Below are 19123 nucleotides of genomic sequence, written 5' to 3' on the forward strand. Positions count from 1 at the left end.
TATAGATATAGATAGATGCATGTTTACATATATACATACATATACATATGTGTGTCTGTATTAGATTTAATTGGTGTAAGGAACTTACAGAGAAGAAACTTTCATTACTAATACAGATCAACATCTTATGTTCTTAGAGAATTACCTGGAATACTGAGACATTAAGTAACTTTTACAGGGGTCCCAGGACCAATATGTGTTAGAGGTGGGAACAAAGGCTATGCGTTCTTGACTCCAAGGGTGGCTCTCTATTTGCTATGCCAGACTGTCTCTCAAAACAAAATATAGCAATACTTTTTGTTTTGGAGTCTTGAATTTGGGTGTATAAATAATGATGCAAATATGTAAGCATTGTGAATACAATATTGGATTTAAAGTTTTGAGGACCTGACTTCAAATACTACTTCTGACACTTAATAGCTATGTGACAACGTGCAAGTCATTCGGCCTCCCTGAACCTGGTCTCTTCATTTGTAAAATGCAGATAATAACATCTATCATGACTGCTTCAAAAAGTTATTGTATAGTTCAAGTGTGGTGAGGTAAAAATATAAAAAATTTTACAATTCTTGAAGATTACTACTTATTATTATTATTAGTAGTAGTAGTAGCAGTAGTAGTAATATATAAGAAGATACTTATAGCGTAGCTCTCTTTTAAGTCTATAAAACAGGGAATATATCTTTTATGAGCTATGGAAACCATTTTTGGGGAAAGTTCCAACACTGTGATTTCATTAGTGTGGGGAACTCCAGTGTGGGAATTCCCTCCACTGATGTAGATTGACAAATGGTCTGTAACTTATTCTTCATGTTAAAAAAATGCTAGAGATGTATGAGTCTTTTGGGTAGTACAGTAGCACAGTATAGAGCATTGGACCTGGAGTCAAGAAGTCTTGAATTCAATTCCAGCCTCAGACACTTACAAGCTATGTAACTCTGGGCAAGTCACTTAACCTCTGTCTGAATCAAGTTCCTTAATTGTAAAATGGGAATGATAACAGCAACTACCTCCCAGGGTTCTTGTGAGCATAAAATGAGATAATATTTGTAAAGTGCAAGTATTTGTAAGTGCTTGTAAAGTGCAAGTGTTTGCAAACCTTGATGTGTTATATAAATGCTACTTATGATTATTATATTATTATAATATTATAGAAATTCTAATATAGGCTATTAGTAAATAGCACAGATTGCTTGAATTGTAATGCCATGTATTTAAAGAAATACTATATAATTCTTGAAATACAAATCCTATTGAATTACTAAAAGGCCTATATTTTATTGGCCTCAATAATTCAATTTATAAATGAGAAATTTAGGCTAGAGAAAGTGACATGAGTCAATATAAATAAGCTCCTAGCTTCCAGCAATGTAACCATATAATGAACTTCTTTAAAAATGGGAACTTTTGATATTATGATCCTTTGTGTTGTTAAAGGACTTTTTTGAACCGTATTTTAAGTGTATCATCACATAAGTATGCTAATTATTCCCATTTTAAAATGACTGCAATTAACTGAAAAGTGATCATTAAAGCCTGCAACCTCTCACTCTTTAATAAAGCTCATGTGTTAAGACTCTCCTTCAACCAACCTGATTTACTTTTTTCTTTTTTTTTTTTTGGTGCTTCATTGTGAGTGATTTTGAGTGTCTTGTAAAATGAGCCACTGTGAATGGTGGAGTTCTAAAGTTCAAGAAGTTATCTGGCAGTCATATAATGCAGGAAGATGGCAAGTTGCCTGTAGCTTTTCATCCAGTGAATAACAAGACACAGGTGATGAAAATGTACCCTGTGAGTCTTTGTCTACTCAGAACAAGCCTTGTTTTAGCAAAGAGAGGTGCAATATTAGACTGCTAAGTCTTCTTTCAAGGTCTGGACCTTAAATCAACAACATGCATAAAAGCAGATAAAAGCCTGAAATTTCATGGCTCCACTAAAACTCTTCCCTCAGAGATAACTAGGGACTTCCTTCTCGCCAAATAAGGCCTTTCCTCCATCCTGTTCCTCCATGACATCCCTGTAGAACTCCCTAGACCTCCTATGGTACTTGACCCTAATGACAGCTCATTCCATGAAATTCTATCCTCACTTTTCCTCAATGACATTTGATGAGGTAGTTGGTAGTAAGGTAGGAGGAGGGGAGACAGAATAGATGGTTTGGAATAAGCCCTGTGGGAAATTATGTAACGTAAATTAGAAGGATTGGCAAGCAGGAGTTGAGGTCTGCCTTTAGCAAGTGAAAGTCTGTTTGATTTAGTGATTTCCTCAGCATCCCTAGAACAGAACAAGTAGAGAAATCAGATATTAGCAGTTACCTAGGCATGTAGTTTCACAGTTTGGAAATAGGAAAAAGTCCAGAGGGCAGGATCTTAGTAGCTAGACTATAGTATCAAGGCTGGTTATAGGGAAGTAAATGAAGTCAGAGTATCTTCCACTTACACTGAATCTATGTATCTTTATCTTTTGTATATGTACTTTTAAAATGTTGTTTCCCACATTAGGATGTGAGTTCTTTGAGAGTGGGGACTATGTTTTTGGGTTTTTTCATATCCCAAGCACTTAGCACAATGACTGGTACAGAGTAAGACGTGCGAAAAATGTTTGGTAACTGACCAAGTGACTGAGTAAGGGAGATGGATTGGAAAAATAATTATGGGTCATAGGCCTGAACATTACAATGAGAGATGAAGAACAGATTTAGTTGGAGTAAGGTAATGGGAGATTTAGGAGGATAAGAGGTTGTAATAGAATGTAAAATTCTAATTTTGGGGGGGCAGAATGACCTAGAGATCAGTAGATGAGAGCAAGAAAGATGGACATTGGACTGCATTGTGTCAAAAGAAGAAAAGACATTGAAGAATTATGGTAGAGGAATGATTTGGAAAGGGTGGTGGGAAAAAAGGAGCATATTCACCTCTCTTCCTAACCCTGTTACTCAGGAGGAGCAGAGAGAATTGGAAGGGATGAGGTATCCTCAAGGGAAAACCAGATATCTTCTAAATTGAAGATGTGGAGGTAATGAATATTTCTATGCAGCTTTAAGGTTTGCAAATTACTTTACATATGTTATCTGTTTAATCCTTTAAACAACCCTGGGAGGTAAGTTTTAGTGTTTCTTCCACTTTATAGATGGGTAGAGGTTAAATTACTTGCCCAGAGTCACAGAACTAGTAATTGTGTGAAGCAGGATTCACATTCAGGGACTCTGTCCATTCTGCCTTTAGCTGCCTGTTGAAGATGGCAGATGTTTTGTCAACAGTAGTACTGAGGATGTCAAAGTCATGGCAGGATAGATTGGGATTTGGATGCACCAGGCCTTATTTTCTCTCTCTATGCTTCTCAGAACCATATTTGGATTACGTGATAGGTACTTAACAATTATTTGTTGAGTAATTCATCTCATACAATCATATCACAAATGAACCAAGCAATGGTTATTGAATGATTACTATTTGTCAGGACTCTAGGACCTTTACAAAGAAAACCTCAAAGAGGGTCATAAAGAGTCAGGCACAACTGAACAAAAACAAAATATTTCAGGGACTGTGCTAAGCACTGTGGACACTGTGAGAACAGAGAATCAGACTATGCCCTAAAGGAATTTATATTCTAATGGAGGAAACAGCACATACATATATAAGTACATATAATATATTTAATGCAGAAGCAAAGTCACCTTGGAGAGAAAACACTAAGAGCTAGGAACTAGGAAAAGCTTCCTAGCAGAAGGTGATACTTAAACTGAATATTGAAAGAAACCAGAGATTCCAAGAGAAGGTGAGGAGGAAGAGCATTCCAAGCATGGGGAACATCACATGCAAAAATATGGAGGTGGGAGATGGAAATCAAGTGTGAGGAAAAGCAAAGAGGTTAGTATGGCTTCAGTATGGAGTGTGCAGTGGAGAAAAATGTGCAAAAACCCTGGAAATGGAGGAAGGGGCCAGCCAGATTCTGAAGAGTAGTAAATGGCAAACAGAGGAATTTAAATGTGATCGTAAAGGTAATAGAGAGATTGGACTTTATTGAGTGGAGTGGTGTAGGTGGTGGTGATGTGGTCACTTCTGTAGCTTGAGAAAATCCCTTTGGTGGCTGTATGGAGGTCTGATTAGGGTAGGGTAAGGGAGACATTAGAGGCAGGAAGACCAAATTCATCAGTCAACAAGTATCACATACCTAGAATATTCCAACTCCCACTCAAATCATAATCCCGATTAGATCTGTTCTCCTATGTGAAGATAGTTAAAGGGTGGGGGGAGGAGGTTGGGGATAACCTGTGCCAGAGACTGGTTGAAATGAATAAGCTTGGAGACAGAAGATACCTGGGGCAGGAGGGAAGGAAGAAGAAAGATAGAGTCCAAGCTGAGACAAAAGTGGGTAAATAGAAAACTGGGCTAAGGTGAGGTCAAAGCCTAGAGTTCACAGGCAAACTAATTCATGGGAAGGAATCAGTGAGTTAAGTCTGATATCAGAAGGGTCAAAGGTAAGGAAGTCTGTGTAGAGCAGGTTCATGAAAGCAACATGTGAGGATTTTGAAGAGTAAAGCAAATGTGGCCAAGGTTGGGGGCAGCTAGGTGGCGCAGTGGATAGAGCACAGGGCCTGGAGTCAGGAGGACCTGAGTTCAAATCTGGCCTCAGACCAGAGATTTAACACTTAACTAGCTGTGTGACCCTGAGCAAGTCACTTAACCCCAATTGCCTCACAAAAAAAATGTGGCCAAGGTTGGGGCAGTAGGGGAGTGTTGTACTTAGTACTGTCCACCCCCTTTGTCTTCCTCCTAATCCCCTTCTGCACCTTCCTTCCAAGCTGGCAAATTATGCAGTGAAACAGGATAGGAATTAGATAAATTTACATGAGTAGCCATGTCCAGTGTTATGCTACTGGTAGATCCATAGACAGAGTCCAGGAGGGATTGCAGTAGTTTTAAGTACAGCTGTAGGTGGAGGTGGGGCTCTTTGTGGACATACTGATGGATAAGTGCAAATCGGCTACTTCTTCCTGGGTTAATTCATTGTGTGAAAAAGCTTAGAAATAAGCATTCTTAAAATTGATTAGTCAGGGCAATTTTATTCTAAAACAAATCTTGGTTTAGGGTAGAATTGGATAGAGTCAGGAAGATCTGAGTTCAAATTTACCTCAGAGGCTTACTAGTGGGCAGTTAGGTGGTGCAGTGATAGACTGCTGGTCCTAAAGTCAGGAAGACTCATCTTCCTGAGTTCAAATCCAGCCTCAGACATTTATTAGCTGTGTGACCCTGGGCAAGTCACTAACCCTGTTTGCCTCAGTTTCCTCATCTATAGAATGAGCTGGAGAAGGAAATGGCAAACCACTTCAGTATCTCTGCCAAGAAAACCCTAAATTGGGTGGTGACAAATTGGACATGACTGAAATGACCAGACAACAGCAAGAACTTACTGTTTGTGTAACCCTAGGTAGGCAAGTCACTTCATCTCTATCTTCCCCATTTTCCTCAACTGTAAATTGTACTTACCTCCCAGAGATGTTGCAAGGTTCAAATGATAACCATTTTTGTAAAGGGCTTAGCACAGTGCCTGGCACGTAGTAGGTGCTTAATAAATGCTTGTTTCCTTCCTCCTAAAGGAGTTGACTTATTGTTAGAAAAATCTAAAACAAAAATCTGCTACAGCAGTGTGTGAAGGAAAGCTTTTATTACACTTCTCAAGAGAAAGGCGGGCGTAACGCACTTTCACACGTGGGCGCTAGTTCAGTGGAACAGTCAACTTTTAAATAGTAAGATCCATACTCCACCTACCAGGGCTAGGATTGGTCTAGTTCATCTGAGTTATACTCTTCCTGGACAGCCTATCCATGTTCCTCCATGTTCTGTTAACTCCTCCCACTTCATGAGACCCATGTTCAAAAATGGCAGCTATCTCTGCCCTCGGGGTATGTCATTTAATGTTTAATAAGCTTATTAAGCAAGTGCAGTGGAGAAAAGCCTTTACCTTGTTGAGGCCCCGTCCTTGACCCCAACGAGTTGCAACCGATTTAGCCTCCAGGGCTCTTTCTGCTCTTTTTTTTTTTTAATTGGCTTTTTGGTGAGGCAATCCAGATTAAGTGACTTACCAGGGTCACACAGCTAGTAAGTGTCATGTATCTGAGACTAGATTTGAGCTCAGGTCTTCCTGACTCCAAGGCCAGAGCTCTATCCACTGCACCACCTAGCTGCCCCCCAGGGCTCTTTCTTAAGGAACTAGTTTTTTGCAGAATGTTTGGGGCACTTTCTGATTGGTTGAGGGACTATCCATAAGAACTTGGAAGTCCTCAGAAGTCCTTGTTCTGCTGTGGAAGCCTAACTCCTAATCCTTTCTTAAACTTATTCTACCATGTTTACCTGTACCTTATCGAACCAGTGAGTCTAGTAGCTGGTAATTTAGGATCAGAAGAGTCTATCAGAAATCTCCTTTAGCTCTTCTAAGTCTTTTATGAACCATGTGGAGAAACTCTTACAAGAGCTGAAGGCGAGATAACTGAGGATCAGAGGTTATCGTTTGTCCAAGTTCACACAGTTGCAAATGCCAGAGGTGGTATTTGAACCCAAATCTTTCCTACTCCAGAGCTAGTCTTGTAAAGGAATTCTTTTTCACGCATAGATTAACCTAGATGGCTGCTGAATTCCATCACAACACTTGAGTTCTGTGATTCTGAGGTGGGCTGTCAACTTGACTGGTTCCTAATCTCTTCCTTTGGCTGTGTAAAAGCCACACATACCCAACAATGACAACAATAATAACAACAACCACAACACACCACATTCTTCAGTGTGTTTGCAAACAGAGCTCTTGTCTTACTGTAGAAAATATTTCAAGGAGATACTTGCCTGAGTTTCCATCTTTGGCAGAACAGGAATAGTTTGATGCTGAATTGACTGCAACTGTGGTTTTTATTGGTGATGTGACTCAACAGTGCCAATTCTCTCTGCTGGCAGAAACTGTAAGCCTCTCTTAATTGGACTCCCCACTCACCCTTGAATTTTCCACCATTTCCTTCTGTTCAAATGCTTGTTTCATGCTCAGTTTTCAGATTTAATAAGTTGCACCTGCCTGGATTTGAGGAAGCATGGAAAAGGAAACATTCGTTCTTCCTTTCAATGAGTTAGGAAATTTGGTTTCCCAATTCAATCTATGTAATTAAGTTCTGTCAGCATGTTCCATTTAATGAGAGACAAGTATGAAGAATGTTAAAGGAGATTCCAGAAATTTGTGCACTATTTTCAGTTCAACAAACATTCATTAAGTGCCTACAATATGCAACAATCTGCAGTCTCTTCAGGATACAGCTGACACACTGCCTTCTACCCAAAGCCATTCTCGAGCCCCCAACTGTTAGTGTCTACCCTCCCACTACCTTGTATTTATTCGCCTCGTATTTATTCTGCCTATGCTTCCATATGTACTTGTCTCCTTCTTTAGAATGTAAGATACTAAGGGTTTTTCATTCATTGTTCTTGTATCCCCAATGCCTGGGGCATAATAAGTGCTTAAGAAATACATGTTGATTGATAACTAGGACAGCCAAAGAGCCCCAAAGATCTGGGTTCAAGTCTGCCTTCTTCTGCATAATTCATTCCATGATGATGGGCAAGTCACTTCATTTCTAAGGGTCCCAGACACATTTCTTAAAGACTCTAAATTGCAAAGTTAGGAACCAATGAATGAATAATGAATGAATGAATAAGCATTTACTGAAGGATTGTGCCAAGAACTGTGCTAAGCATTGGTTATACAAATACAAAAGCAAAGGAAAGTTCTGCCCTTAAAGAGCTTACATTCTAAAGAGGGAAAAAAGACACATAAGGGAGTGGTGGTCAAAGAGAAGGACTTTGGTCCAGAAAATTACAAGGATGTTGAGTGGGGTGATAGGGGATTAGACCAAGAGCACCTCATTCAGCAATGGTGGTACAGTTACACTGCTGAAATCACAGATTTGGACAAGAGACAGAGAGAGAGAGAGAGAGAGAGAGAGAGAGAGAGAGAGAGAGAGAGAGAGAGAGAGAGAGTGTGTATGAAACAGAAAGACAAAAAATGAGCCAGTCTGTGGGACACTCACCCAGATAAAAGTAATACAAGTGGCAAATGAAGGAGGAAAAGGAGAGATCCAAACAACATTCTTAGCTCTGTATATTTTGTGACACTTTTTAAAGAGAGTCCCCTGATTAGAACAAATAAGCTTCTGAAGTTTGGTTAAATTGGATGTAAATTTGTGGCATTAAAATACTTGGTAACATGCTATTAAACATAATTTATAGTTGCCCCAGTGAATTATTTTTAAGTGCTTTTTAAAAAAATTCTGAGCTTAATAAACACCAAATAAAATTATCATTTCCAAAGACATTGTAGAAGAGAGAAAACTGAACATGGAACTGTGAATCTCTAATATGTAGAGCTTTTCTAAGTATTTAACAAATTCAACATGTAATTTTCTTTTTTTTTGCATTAAAAACATTTATTTATTTATTTTTATTTTTCAACATTCACTTTTATAAGATTTTGAGTTCCAAATTTCCCCCCTTCCTCTACCCCAAGACAGCATGCAATCTGATATAGGCTATACATGTACAATCATATTAAATGTATTTCCACATTAGTCATTCAACATGTAACTTTCAAGCCTTATTGCTTATAATTTCTTCTGGCCTTTCTGTTTACTTCTCTTTTTTTAGGCAGAGGGGGAGCTATCCTACCCCTCCTTTCCTTCCCACTTCCTACTAAAAAAATGGAAAAACAAAACCCTTATAACAAATAAGCATAGTCAAACAAAACAAATCCCTATATTGGCCACATCTAAAAATAATTTTTTTCTGCATATTTAGCCCATCACCCCTCTTTCAGGAGACAAGTAGCATGCTTCATCAGTGGTCCTTGGAATCATGATTGGTCAATGCATTAGTTTGTCTTTGGAAGTTGTGTTTCTTTACAATGTTGTTGTTATTATATAAACTGTTCTCTTGCTCCCACCTACTTCACTCTGTATCAGTTCATATTTGTCTTAGCTTTCTCCAAAACTGTTCTTTTTATAATTTTTCAATAATATTTTTTATATTATATTTATATTTTTCAATAGTATTTTTATATTCAATAGTATTTTATATTTTATATTATATAATATATGTGAGTATATATAATATATGTATATATGTGTGTATATATGTACATTTGTGTGTATGTGTGTGTGTGTGTGTGTGTGTGTATACAATAATTTGTTCAATCATTCCCCAATTGATAGGTTACCACTTTATCTCCATTTCTTTGGCACTGTGGAAAGAGCTTCCATAAATATTTTGGATATATGAAGCTTTTTGTCCTTTTCCTTTGTCCTCTTTAGGGCCACAGGCCTACTTTCGATATTGCTGGGTCAAAGGGTATATATAATATAGTGACTCTTGGAGCATAGAACAATTCACAACTCTGGTACATTAATGTGCCTGGTTTCCCACAGCTCTTCCAAAGTTTCCCATTTTCCCTTATTATTATCTTTGCCAATCTGATGGGTGTGAGATGGAACATCATAGTTGCCTTAATTTGTGTTTCTCTAATTATTAGTGATATGAATAATTTTTTTTCACATGGCTGTTAATTGCTTGGATTCCTTCTTTTGAAACTGCCTGTTCATTTGACCATTTTATCTGTTTGTGAAATGGTAGTTATTCTTATAAATTTGAATGAGTTCCTTATATATTTTGGATGGGAAACCTTTACTAGAGAAATTTACTATAAAGATTTTTTTTCCTTTAGTACTTTTTTCCATTCTAATTTTAAATACATTGGTTTTGTTTGTGCAAAAACTTTTTAATTTTATATAATCAAAATTGCCTGTTTTGTCTTATGTGATATTTTCTATCCTTTGGTCATGAACTCTTCTCCTTTCTACAATTCTAAACGGTAGTTTCTTGGATTATTACTTTGCAAAAACATGACTTTTACTAAGAAGAGTAAGAAGCAGTGTGTGGCATTTCTTCTCAGGACAATTCAGTCAGACAACATATGGCAAGTCAAAAATATTGTCTTTGGCCTTGCAGAATGATAATGATTTCATACCAGAGATAAATTCAACTTAACAAATGCAACATGTTTTTCTGGATTTTGAAATTTAATCAGGCTGCATAGTCAATTTCTCAATGCTTGGATCTTTTCTGTTTTGATTTTTTTCCAATCATATTTTGTTGTCTGGTCCCTCCAGCAGTCAAGTTTTTTCCCATGGCAAAGAGCCTTCACTTTTTTTCTGCTCATGCTGTGGGATCATAAGTATTTCTTTTGAAAAAAAAAGTTAGAATTCTTGCCAGCCTCTTTCTTTTTACTTAGTACTTCTCAGGAACCAGAATCCATTTTGTGAATAGAAGAAGTTTCATTATTTCTCCCTTGTCAACCATCTCCCTTCCCTCCTCCAGATTACAAGTTTCAGATACTCTCCTCCTGTTCAACATCTAATCACTAAATTTATGGGCATTATTTTTTATTATTATAACTGGTACAGGGAACCTCCCTTTTAGTAGGTGTATTTATGTCTATAGTAAATGGGGGAAAAAGGCTTCTTTTTCCTCTCATTTCCACATCCATAACTTCAGACTGGTTTACTCATATCCTTTTTAAAATTTGTTTTTGAAATTTGTATTGATATATTTTCTTTTCATATCACTTCCATTCCCAAATCAACCCTTCTCCTCTTCTCTACATGTAGAGAACAAGTCTTTGTAGAAAAGGATAAGAGAAGTCATTAAGTTACATTGACCAACACTTCATCTAGTTCTGACAGTTCTACACCCTTAGTCCCCCCACCTCTGCAAAGAAGGTTTTCTCATCTCTTCCTTTGTGGCCAAGACTTGTCATTTATAAATACACAACACTTGTGTCTTATTGTTGTGGTGACTCTTTCAATTTACATTGTTGCAGTCCTTGAGGTTATCGTGTTCCTGGTTTTGTTTACTTCGCTTTTCCTCAGTTCATATAAGTCTTCCAAAGAGTCTTTGAAATCCTCTTCTTATATCCATTTTAAAATAGCGTGGCACAGTGGAAAATACTTTTGCATATGGATTTAGAGGACCTGGGTTCAAATCCCGACCATCCTTCACTATTATATGACCTTGGTCGAATCATTTAATTTCTATTAGTCTTAGTTTCCTCATCTGTGAAATGTGCAGAAGGAGGATGGAGTAGCTGACCTCAAAGGTTCCTTTCAGGTCTACTTTTTTGATCCTATCAATTTTCTGTATCTGACATTTGGGATAGTCTTGCAGAGGGTGCTTATATGCTCATTTATAGTTTCTCTCTCTTATTTTTCCCCTTGAAACACCTTTAATCTCAAGTACATAGTTTCACTTCTTATACTGAGGCTGGGCCTATAAGAGAGTTAGGTGAAGAGCTTACTGACACAGTGGTTCATAATCAAATGAGATAATTTATGGAAAGTGCTCCAGGACTCATCCAGAAAGCTTGAGGTACTCCACTGCATAGACTTCATGAGTTTAGCAGCATTTTGTGGCAAACACTGAGATCATAGTCTTTCTGACATCGAAAGCTCTACTGGTCCCCTGTTCTGTACTCACCCTGGACTTCTCCATGTCTTTTGAATCCTGGCTTGTTTCTACTCCCTAATGATAACCTCACATTTCAATTCTCCCATTCCCTGCTATTCCAAACTGACTTCCTTCTCAGGGATCAGAGGTTTGGAATCCAGCCATGCCCCTATTCTGCCAAGCTGCCAATCATAACCAGAGCTCAGCTTGGCCAACAACAGAAACTACTTGTCGGCTTACCTTGATGCGAGTTTTTATAGGCACCATCTATTTCCATGAATTAAAAGGGGATATTCTTGAGACTGAATAGGATCACTGGCACCAAATCCCTCTATATACAGTATTATCTAGGTGAAAGGTATCTTTTAAAACATAATTTATTTTATTTTAATTTTTTATAATTAATTAATTTACTTTTAGTTTTCAACAGCATAATTCATTTTGAATGTTTTTTTCTTCCTTTTAAATTTTGAGTTCCAAATTCTCTCCCTCCCTCTCACCTTTCCTCCACTCCCCGAGAAGGTAAGTAAATGATATCAGTTATACATGTGAAATCATGCAAAATATATTGCCATGTTAGCCATATTGCCAAAAAAAGGAGAAAATTATGCTTCAGTTTGCACTCAGAGTTCATCAGTTCTCTCTCTGGAGACAACGCTTTTTCATCATGAGTCCTTTGGAACTGTCTTGGATCATTGTATTGATCAGAGTAGCTGAGTCTTTCACAGTTGCTCATATTTATAATGTTGCCGTTACTGTGCGTGGTGCTGTCCTGGTTCTTCTGACTTCAGTTGGCATGAGTTCATGTAGTTCTTGCCATATTTCTTCTGAAATGACCCCTCTCATCATTTCTTACAGCACAATAGCATTCCATCACAATCATACGCCACAAGTTACTCAGCCATTCCTCAGCTGATGTGCATCTTCTCAACTTCCAATTCTTTGACACAACAAAAAGAGTTGCTATAAATATTTTTGTACATATAGGTCCTTTTTCTTTCTCTTTTATCTTTTTGTGGTACAGACCTAGTAGTGACATTGCTGGGTCAAAGAGTATGCAAAATTTTATAAGCCTTTGGGTATAGTTTCAAACTGTTCTCCAGAATGGATGGATCAGTTCACAACTCCACCAACAATTTATTAGTGTACTTATTTTACCTCTTCCCTTCCAACATTTGTCATTTTTGAGAGGTGTGAGGTAGTACCTCAGAGTTGTTTTAATTTGAATATCTCTAATCAACAGTGATTTAGAGCATTTTTATATGACTATAGATAGCTTTAATTTCTTCTTCTGAAAACTGCCTGTTCATATCCTTTGACTGTTTATGAGTTGGTGAATGGCTCTTATTTTTACAAATTTGACTCAATTCCCTATATATTTGAGAAATGAGGCCCTTAGAGAAACTTACAATTTTTTTATATTACTTCATCGTTTATGGTAAATTTTAGCTAAATGTAGTTTCCCTGATTATCTCTTTTAATTAGGTCTAATTTTGCTTTTACTTTGTCTGAGATCATGATTGCTACCTCTGCCTTGTTTGTGGGCTCCTTGAGGACAGGGACTATTTTTTGGCTCTTTTTGTATCCCCAGCACTTAGTGCCTGGCATACAGTAAGTGCTTACTAAAATAGTAAGATATATACGTATACATACATGCATACATATATATATATGTATATATGTACATATGTGTATATATGTGTATATATATACACACACACACACATATTTCTATAATATCTCTACCTTCCATGCTCTTTCCCCCCGTTTCTATTATAATGACTACAAATTTAGGCCCTCACTATCATTTCCAGGGACTAATGAAATAGCCTCTCAACTGATCTCCTCCTCCAACCTCTCTGTTGTTTCAATCCACTCTACATACCACAGCCAGATTAATCTATGTTAAGTAAAGCTCCAGTCATTTCATTTCCTTGCCCCAAATCTTTCAATGATTTCTCAACACCAGGACTTAGCCTGATATTCAAGGCCCTCAACAATATGGGATACTCATGGCATACTACTCCCTGACCATTTACACAAACTTTAATAAAGAAACAACAGTGCCACTCATTGGATTTTCTACAAATTTTGCTGCTGTTTAATGATAAAGTTAGTTGAAGTCACATCATAGCTGAAGTCAACATATATATTGTTCTTTTGTGCTCTGGACAAACTGCATTATATGTTGGTTTCCCACTCCTATGACTTTGCTTATTCTATCTTGCTCTGCCTACAATGCCTTCTCCTCAAACCTCTGACTGTCAAAATCCTATCTGAATAATATCACAGGTCCAAATTTGACTGCAGTTGGCAATAATGGAATGAGATGATGCTGAACCCAAGTCTCCTTTCCTGACATAAATTAGCCTATAGAAGAGCCTTTAGGGAGTGTTTCATTAAGGTCTTTCCCTATTCTGGGGGCTTAACTTTATAGCAAATAGGGAAACTTTCTTATCTAGAAACATCAAATATTTGTCCCATGTTCTCAGTTTGTGGAAAAAAAGAACTATGATTAACAATGGTTGTTTGTAGGTACTGACCTTTTTTTTTAAGCTTTGCAGATTTGTGTTATGTTGCTTAGCAGTGCCTTAATCATCACTCCCCAAAATCTGAGATTAACTTGAAAGATAGCAGAAGTGGAAACTGAAGGGAAGTTATGCTTAAGGAATATGATTCCATTTTAAGATATGTTCCAAATGTGCTATCATAAAAGAGATCATACCATGCCTAATAATGATAATAATAATTATAATGGCTAATGTTTATGTAGTGCTTTACAATTTGCAAGTTACTTTAGCTATATTATCTTATTTGAACCTCCCAGTAACTCTATAAGGTGGATGCTATTATCCTCATTTTACAGATATAGAAACTGAGACCCAAAAAGGTTAAGTCACCTGTCCAGGTTTTCACACAGCCAATAAGTGTCTGAGAAAGGATTCAAGCTCAAGTCTTTCTGACCAGCAGCCTCTAAGCAAGATGTCCCTCCATATCTATGCTTTAATATAAACACTGTTATCGACAAGGTTGAGACTCTTAAAATATGGTAACAGACAGAGAGGGGTCAGTTAGGTAGATAGAGCACTGGGCTGGGAATCGGGAAGACTCGTCTTCCTGAGTTCAAATCCTTCCTCAGATGCTTAGTAGATGTGTGACCCTGGCCAAGTCACTTAACCCTGTTTACCTCGGTTTCCTCATCTATAAAATGAGCTTCAGCATGTTTGCTAAGAAAACCTCACATGTGGTCACAAAGAGTTGGACGTGACTCAGTAACAACAAAGTCTTTTCCCCAACTTTTCATCTCTCTTTTTCTAAATAACTTTTTCCAAGAGGAATAGCAAAATAAAACCTAAAATGTTTTTCCTTTAAATTTGAAGTCCTGAATGATTTTTTCCTACTATTTCTTGAAAATAATCACTCAAGTGCACTGCCAGATGAATACAAAATATAAAAGTGGTTTCAAGTGACTCATTGGGTAATCATCCTAAGTATCCTTATTGTTCTCTTTTTCACAATCACGTCAGTGCTTGACAAAGGAAGTGCTTCATAAGAAACAAAAGCTCTGAAGAAATCATTTGGTAATCATAGACACCTGAAGAAATGTGCATAGCAATACACAGCAATCAGGAAATAGGAGAGGGAGATTTTGATCAGCAGTCATCAATAGCTAGCATTTATATATGGTGCTTTAAGGTTTGCAAAGTATTCGAGATATGTTATCAATTTGATCCTAATAGCAGCCCTGTGAAAAAGGTTGCATTATGAACCCCATTTTATGGATGAAGAAATTGAGGCCAAGAGCAGTTAACTGACCTGCCAGAGTCACATAGCTTTTTAGTGTTTGAGGTAGGATTTGAATCCAGGTCTTCCTGAATGCAAGTTCAGCAAACTATACACTGTGCCACCTAGCTGCCTCACTGAGCTACTTGCCCATTACTAGGCTAAACTAGGGGAAGTTTAAATGGAGATAATATGTGCACTGTGCAGAGCTATGCCTATGGTGGGAAAACTGATGCTCAGTCCTGGGTGCTGATGGATGTACTCCTTGATGGTACAGGGATTAAAATTGTCCAAACTGCAATAAAAGAGATTGAGGCAGAGCTCTGAGCTAATGGAGCTTTATGAAAGAGTCCACAGTCCCCTTTCATGAAGTGGACCTCAGATCTTACTCACAATCTGAGATACCCTCTTCTTCCCAATATTCCAAAGAGGCATCGTAAAATACAGAATCTTGTTGGTTGATAGACCTTGCTCTTGAGGGCCAAAAATGACTTATCAGCAGGGGAAAAGGGGGTATTGTCACAGGTTGGGTGAAGTATGAGGCATCTCCACTGACTAAGTGGTCATAAGATGGTCACCTGCTCACGTTAGACAAAATAGAATGGTCCGGAGGTGACTTTCTAAAGCATCAAGGCATCTCACCTATGCTGGGTTTAGACATGGAATTTGAGCAAAACAGAGTGTAGATATCTTTGTCAGCATTCTTGTGGTTGTGCAAGTGAGCCTCATAACTCGGTAAACAAGTAGTGAATATTACACTACAGTTTGAGGCCCATTATAAGAAGCTATCTCATGTAATTATCTCTATATGATTTATGTAGCATAGCAAGCTGATTAATACTGATTGGAATAGAGTAGGGTTCCAAATGAATTATTTCTCACAGTGTCGTTGGTGGAGAGAGGCATCCCCTAGGGAGAGAGTAGGACCAAAATAGGGCAGGATAGGGAGTGGATGTCTGCTTTCCTAGCAGTACTGCATCTGGGCTTGGGTTGGGTTCTGCATTCACCAATGTAATCCAATTTTTCTACTATCCCTCCTTCTGCCCTTGAACTTAGACCAACTCTTTCCTCCAACTATTTTTGCACCAAGTGAAAAAAAGAAAAGAATTCTTCTGTCACTATGATTGTTGAATGTTTATTGAATTTACTCAGTCATTAGAATAAGAATTAACCTCCATGTTCCAGATTTAAAGGCTAAGATTAGGTTTAATAATTAGAAGGTAGTAGAAGTCATGAAAATCAAGCATTAAGCCTCAAAGGAAATGTAATTTCTCAGAAGCTCCTTAGCTCTTCCCTTGTGATTTGATATTCATGGGACGCTATTAGTTGGGGGACTCTCGGGGTGTTTATTCTTACCTGATGGGAAGAGAATGGAAGGAACTGGGGATAAGCATGATAAGTGTTAACAGTAAAATATAGATGAAACCTCTTTAATTTTTCTTTTGTTAAATTTTCTCTGACATCTCTTAATGAAGCTCATTTTTTTCAACTCTTTACTGTTATCCCAAATCCCTAGCTCCTTCCTAATTTCTTTTAGGTCTTCACATATGGTTATGGTTTTGTATAAGTGGATAGATTTTGTTAGCATTTACCAAACATTCTGAATCTAAATTTTAATTTATGGTCAAATCATTATTTAGCCTTTGTGAGACTATGCTTAGAAGCAGATTAGAGCAGTAGACAAAGTATTTTGGCAGCAGGAATACCTGGGTTCAAATCCTGCCTCTGAAGCTTACTAGCTCTATTATCCTGAGCAAATCACTTAATCTCTGCTTGTCTAGGACTGATTTACTAATTTATAGATATGATCTACTAGGTGGAGTGAATCCCTGCCCTGGGAGTCCCTCGTGCTGCTGCAATCACAGATCCTTCTTATTCACCTTGAGATATACAAATGGATATATTTTCTTCCCTGCTCAGTTATCTGTAGTGCTTTAGATTTCCTGCTTTCGCTCTCACTCTTAATTCTAGTATAGTCAACCTTGAAGATTTTGGTGAAATATTTATTTGTATAAGGACTAAACCACCTCTATAAATTCTCTAATTTGTTTTTGAAGATTTATTATATCTTTTCTTTCTTCATTCCTTTGTTTCTTTTTTAGAGATTTGTTCTTTGTGCTCTTATTTTTTATCCTTCATTTTATGAATTCTAAATCCAGATTTCCATATTCTACATCTTCATTAAACTTGTGTTTCCACAAAGAAGCAAAATCATGTTTACTAACACAACGTTCTCCTTAATCTTCCAGAGTGCAGATGATTCAAATGTTCTTATTGCTACGAAATGCAGACGATTAGTTCAGGATGTTTTAAGTTTCTCTAAGAGAAGTATTTTGTTACCAAAGTCATAGGGCTTTTTTTTTTTTAAACTTTCAGTTAGCAAGCATTTATTCTGCCTCCCTCCCATCTTCCCTTCTCTATTAATAAAAAAAGATAACTGTAACCCTTGTAAAAAATATGCATAGTAAAGCAAAACAGATTCCCACATTGACCATATTGAAAAATGTTTTATTCTGAATCTTGAATCCACTGATTGTCTGTAAGGACATGAGTGGTCACAGTGGTGTGCTGGTAAACATTTAATAACTGGATCTCCAGAAAACAAGTTCACATGGCACATTTTAAAGTTTAATTTTCATTATTAACATTTTCTCCTTCACTTTCTAAAGTCTATAGCTAATCAACAAAACAATAGGCCAATCCCTGATTTTATCCTTTGCCAGATTTCTGAGGTACAAATGCTCACAATAAAAATTTAATAATCAGCTTTAGTGAGGCCTTGGCTCTAGCCTGCCCTTGGTACTATGCTTCATTATCCATCCTTTAGAATCATTGTTGGTCCTAATATTGACCATAGTTCTTAAATAAAGCTTTAGTTATAGCAAAAACATAATAAAACACAACAAAAAAATAGCATGTTGATTTAAATCCATGTTCACATTTCTGAAAAAAAAAGATATTAAGATTGGTGCTTGGAAGGATTTTTTTGGTGAATTGTAAACATATATAAAAGGCAACTAGATGGTTCAGTGGATAGAGTGGTGGGTCTGGAGTCAGGAGGATCTGAGTTCAAATGTGGCCTTAAACACTTACTAGCTGCATGACCCAAGTCACTTACCCCTGTTTGCCTTAATCCACTGGAGAAGGAAATGGCAAAATACACTGGTATCTTTGTCAAGAAAACCCCATAGGGGTCACAAATAGTTAAATATGACTGAACAACAGCAACAAACATGTATAAAGACTGTTGTACTTTGGGTTTTTTTGCCATTATTTTATATGTGTGTTTTTTAAGTCCTTCATTGCATGAATGCAGGATGTTATTGTTTTCAGCACTTATTTTGGAAAAAACAAAGTCATGGTGGTCTTCATTAGGAATGTGATTGGGACTTTACACACAGTGAAGTCATGGTTACTAACACAATGTTCTCCTTAATCTTACAGAGTGCAGAGGACTCAGCTATATCTGTTATTGCTCAGAACAAAAAGTGCTTTGATAATGATATTATTTGTTCAAAAAGTTTACTGATTTCTGTTGGAGACACTGAGATTTATTTGAATGACTCCCCTTACAAACAGGTTAGTAAATTCATGAATTTACTTATTTGGTTTTCTCTTTAACTTGTCTTAAGCAGAGCAAACTGAGAAGAGGACAGATCTGGTTTTCATGGTCCTTTTTTCTAAAGGCTTCTTATGTGCCATGGTTTCAATTTTTTGCCTCTGATAGGCCAGTAATTTTCTTTTCTTTTTCTTTTTTTAAGTTTTATTGGCAACTTTTGTTTTTAACCCATATTTCCTCACTAAATCCT

The 19123-nt window shown here is 37.2% G+C and overlaps 1 protein-coding gene across 1 annotated transcript in view; it reads left to right on the forward strand.

Moving 5' to 3' along the window:
* OTOGL (otogelin like) overlaps positions 1 to 19123 on the forward strand; it is a 194923-nt gene that overhangs the window by 73111 nt on the left and 102689 nt on the right. Inside the window, exon 23 of the mRNA XM_078150389.1 lies at positions 18759 to 18893. Coding sequence (XP_078006515.1) covers positions 18759 to 18893 — 135 coding nt within the window. The remainder of the gene's footprint in view (positions 1 to 18758; positions 18894 to 19123) is intronic.

Source organism: Phascolarctos cinereus, unplaced genomic scaffold, assembly GCF_003287225.1.
Source record: "Phascolarctos cinereus isolate Bilbo 61053 unplaced genomic scaffold, phaCin_HiC Scaffold_1;HRSCAF=81, whole genome shotgun sequence".
NCBI classification, from domain to species: Eukaryota; Metazoa; Chordata; class Mammalia; order Diprotodontia; family Phascolarctidae; genus Phascolarctos; species Phascolarctos cinereus.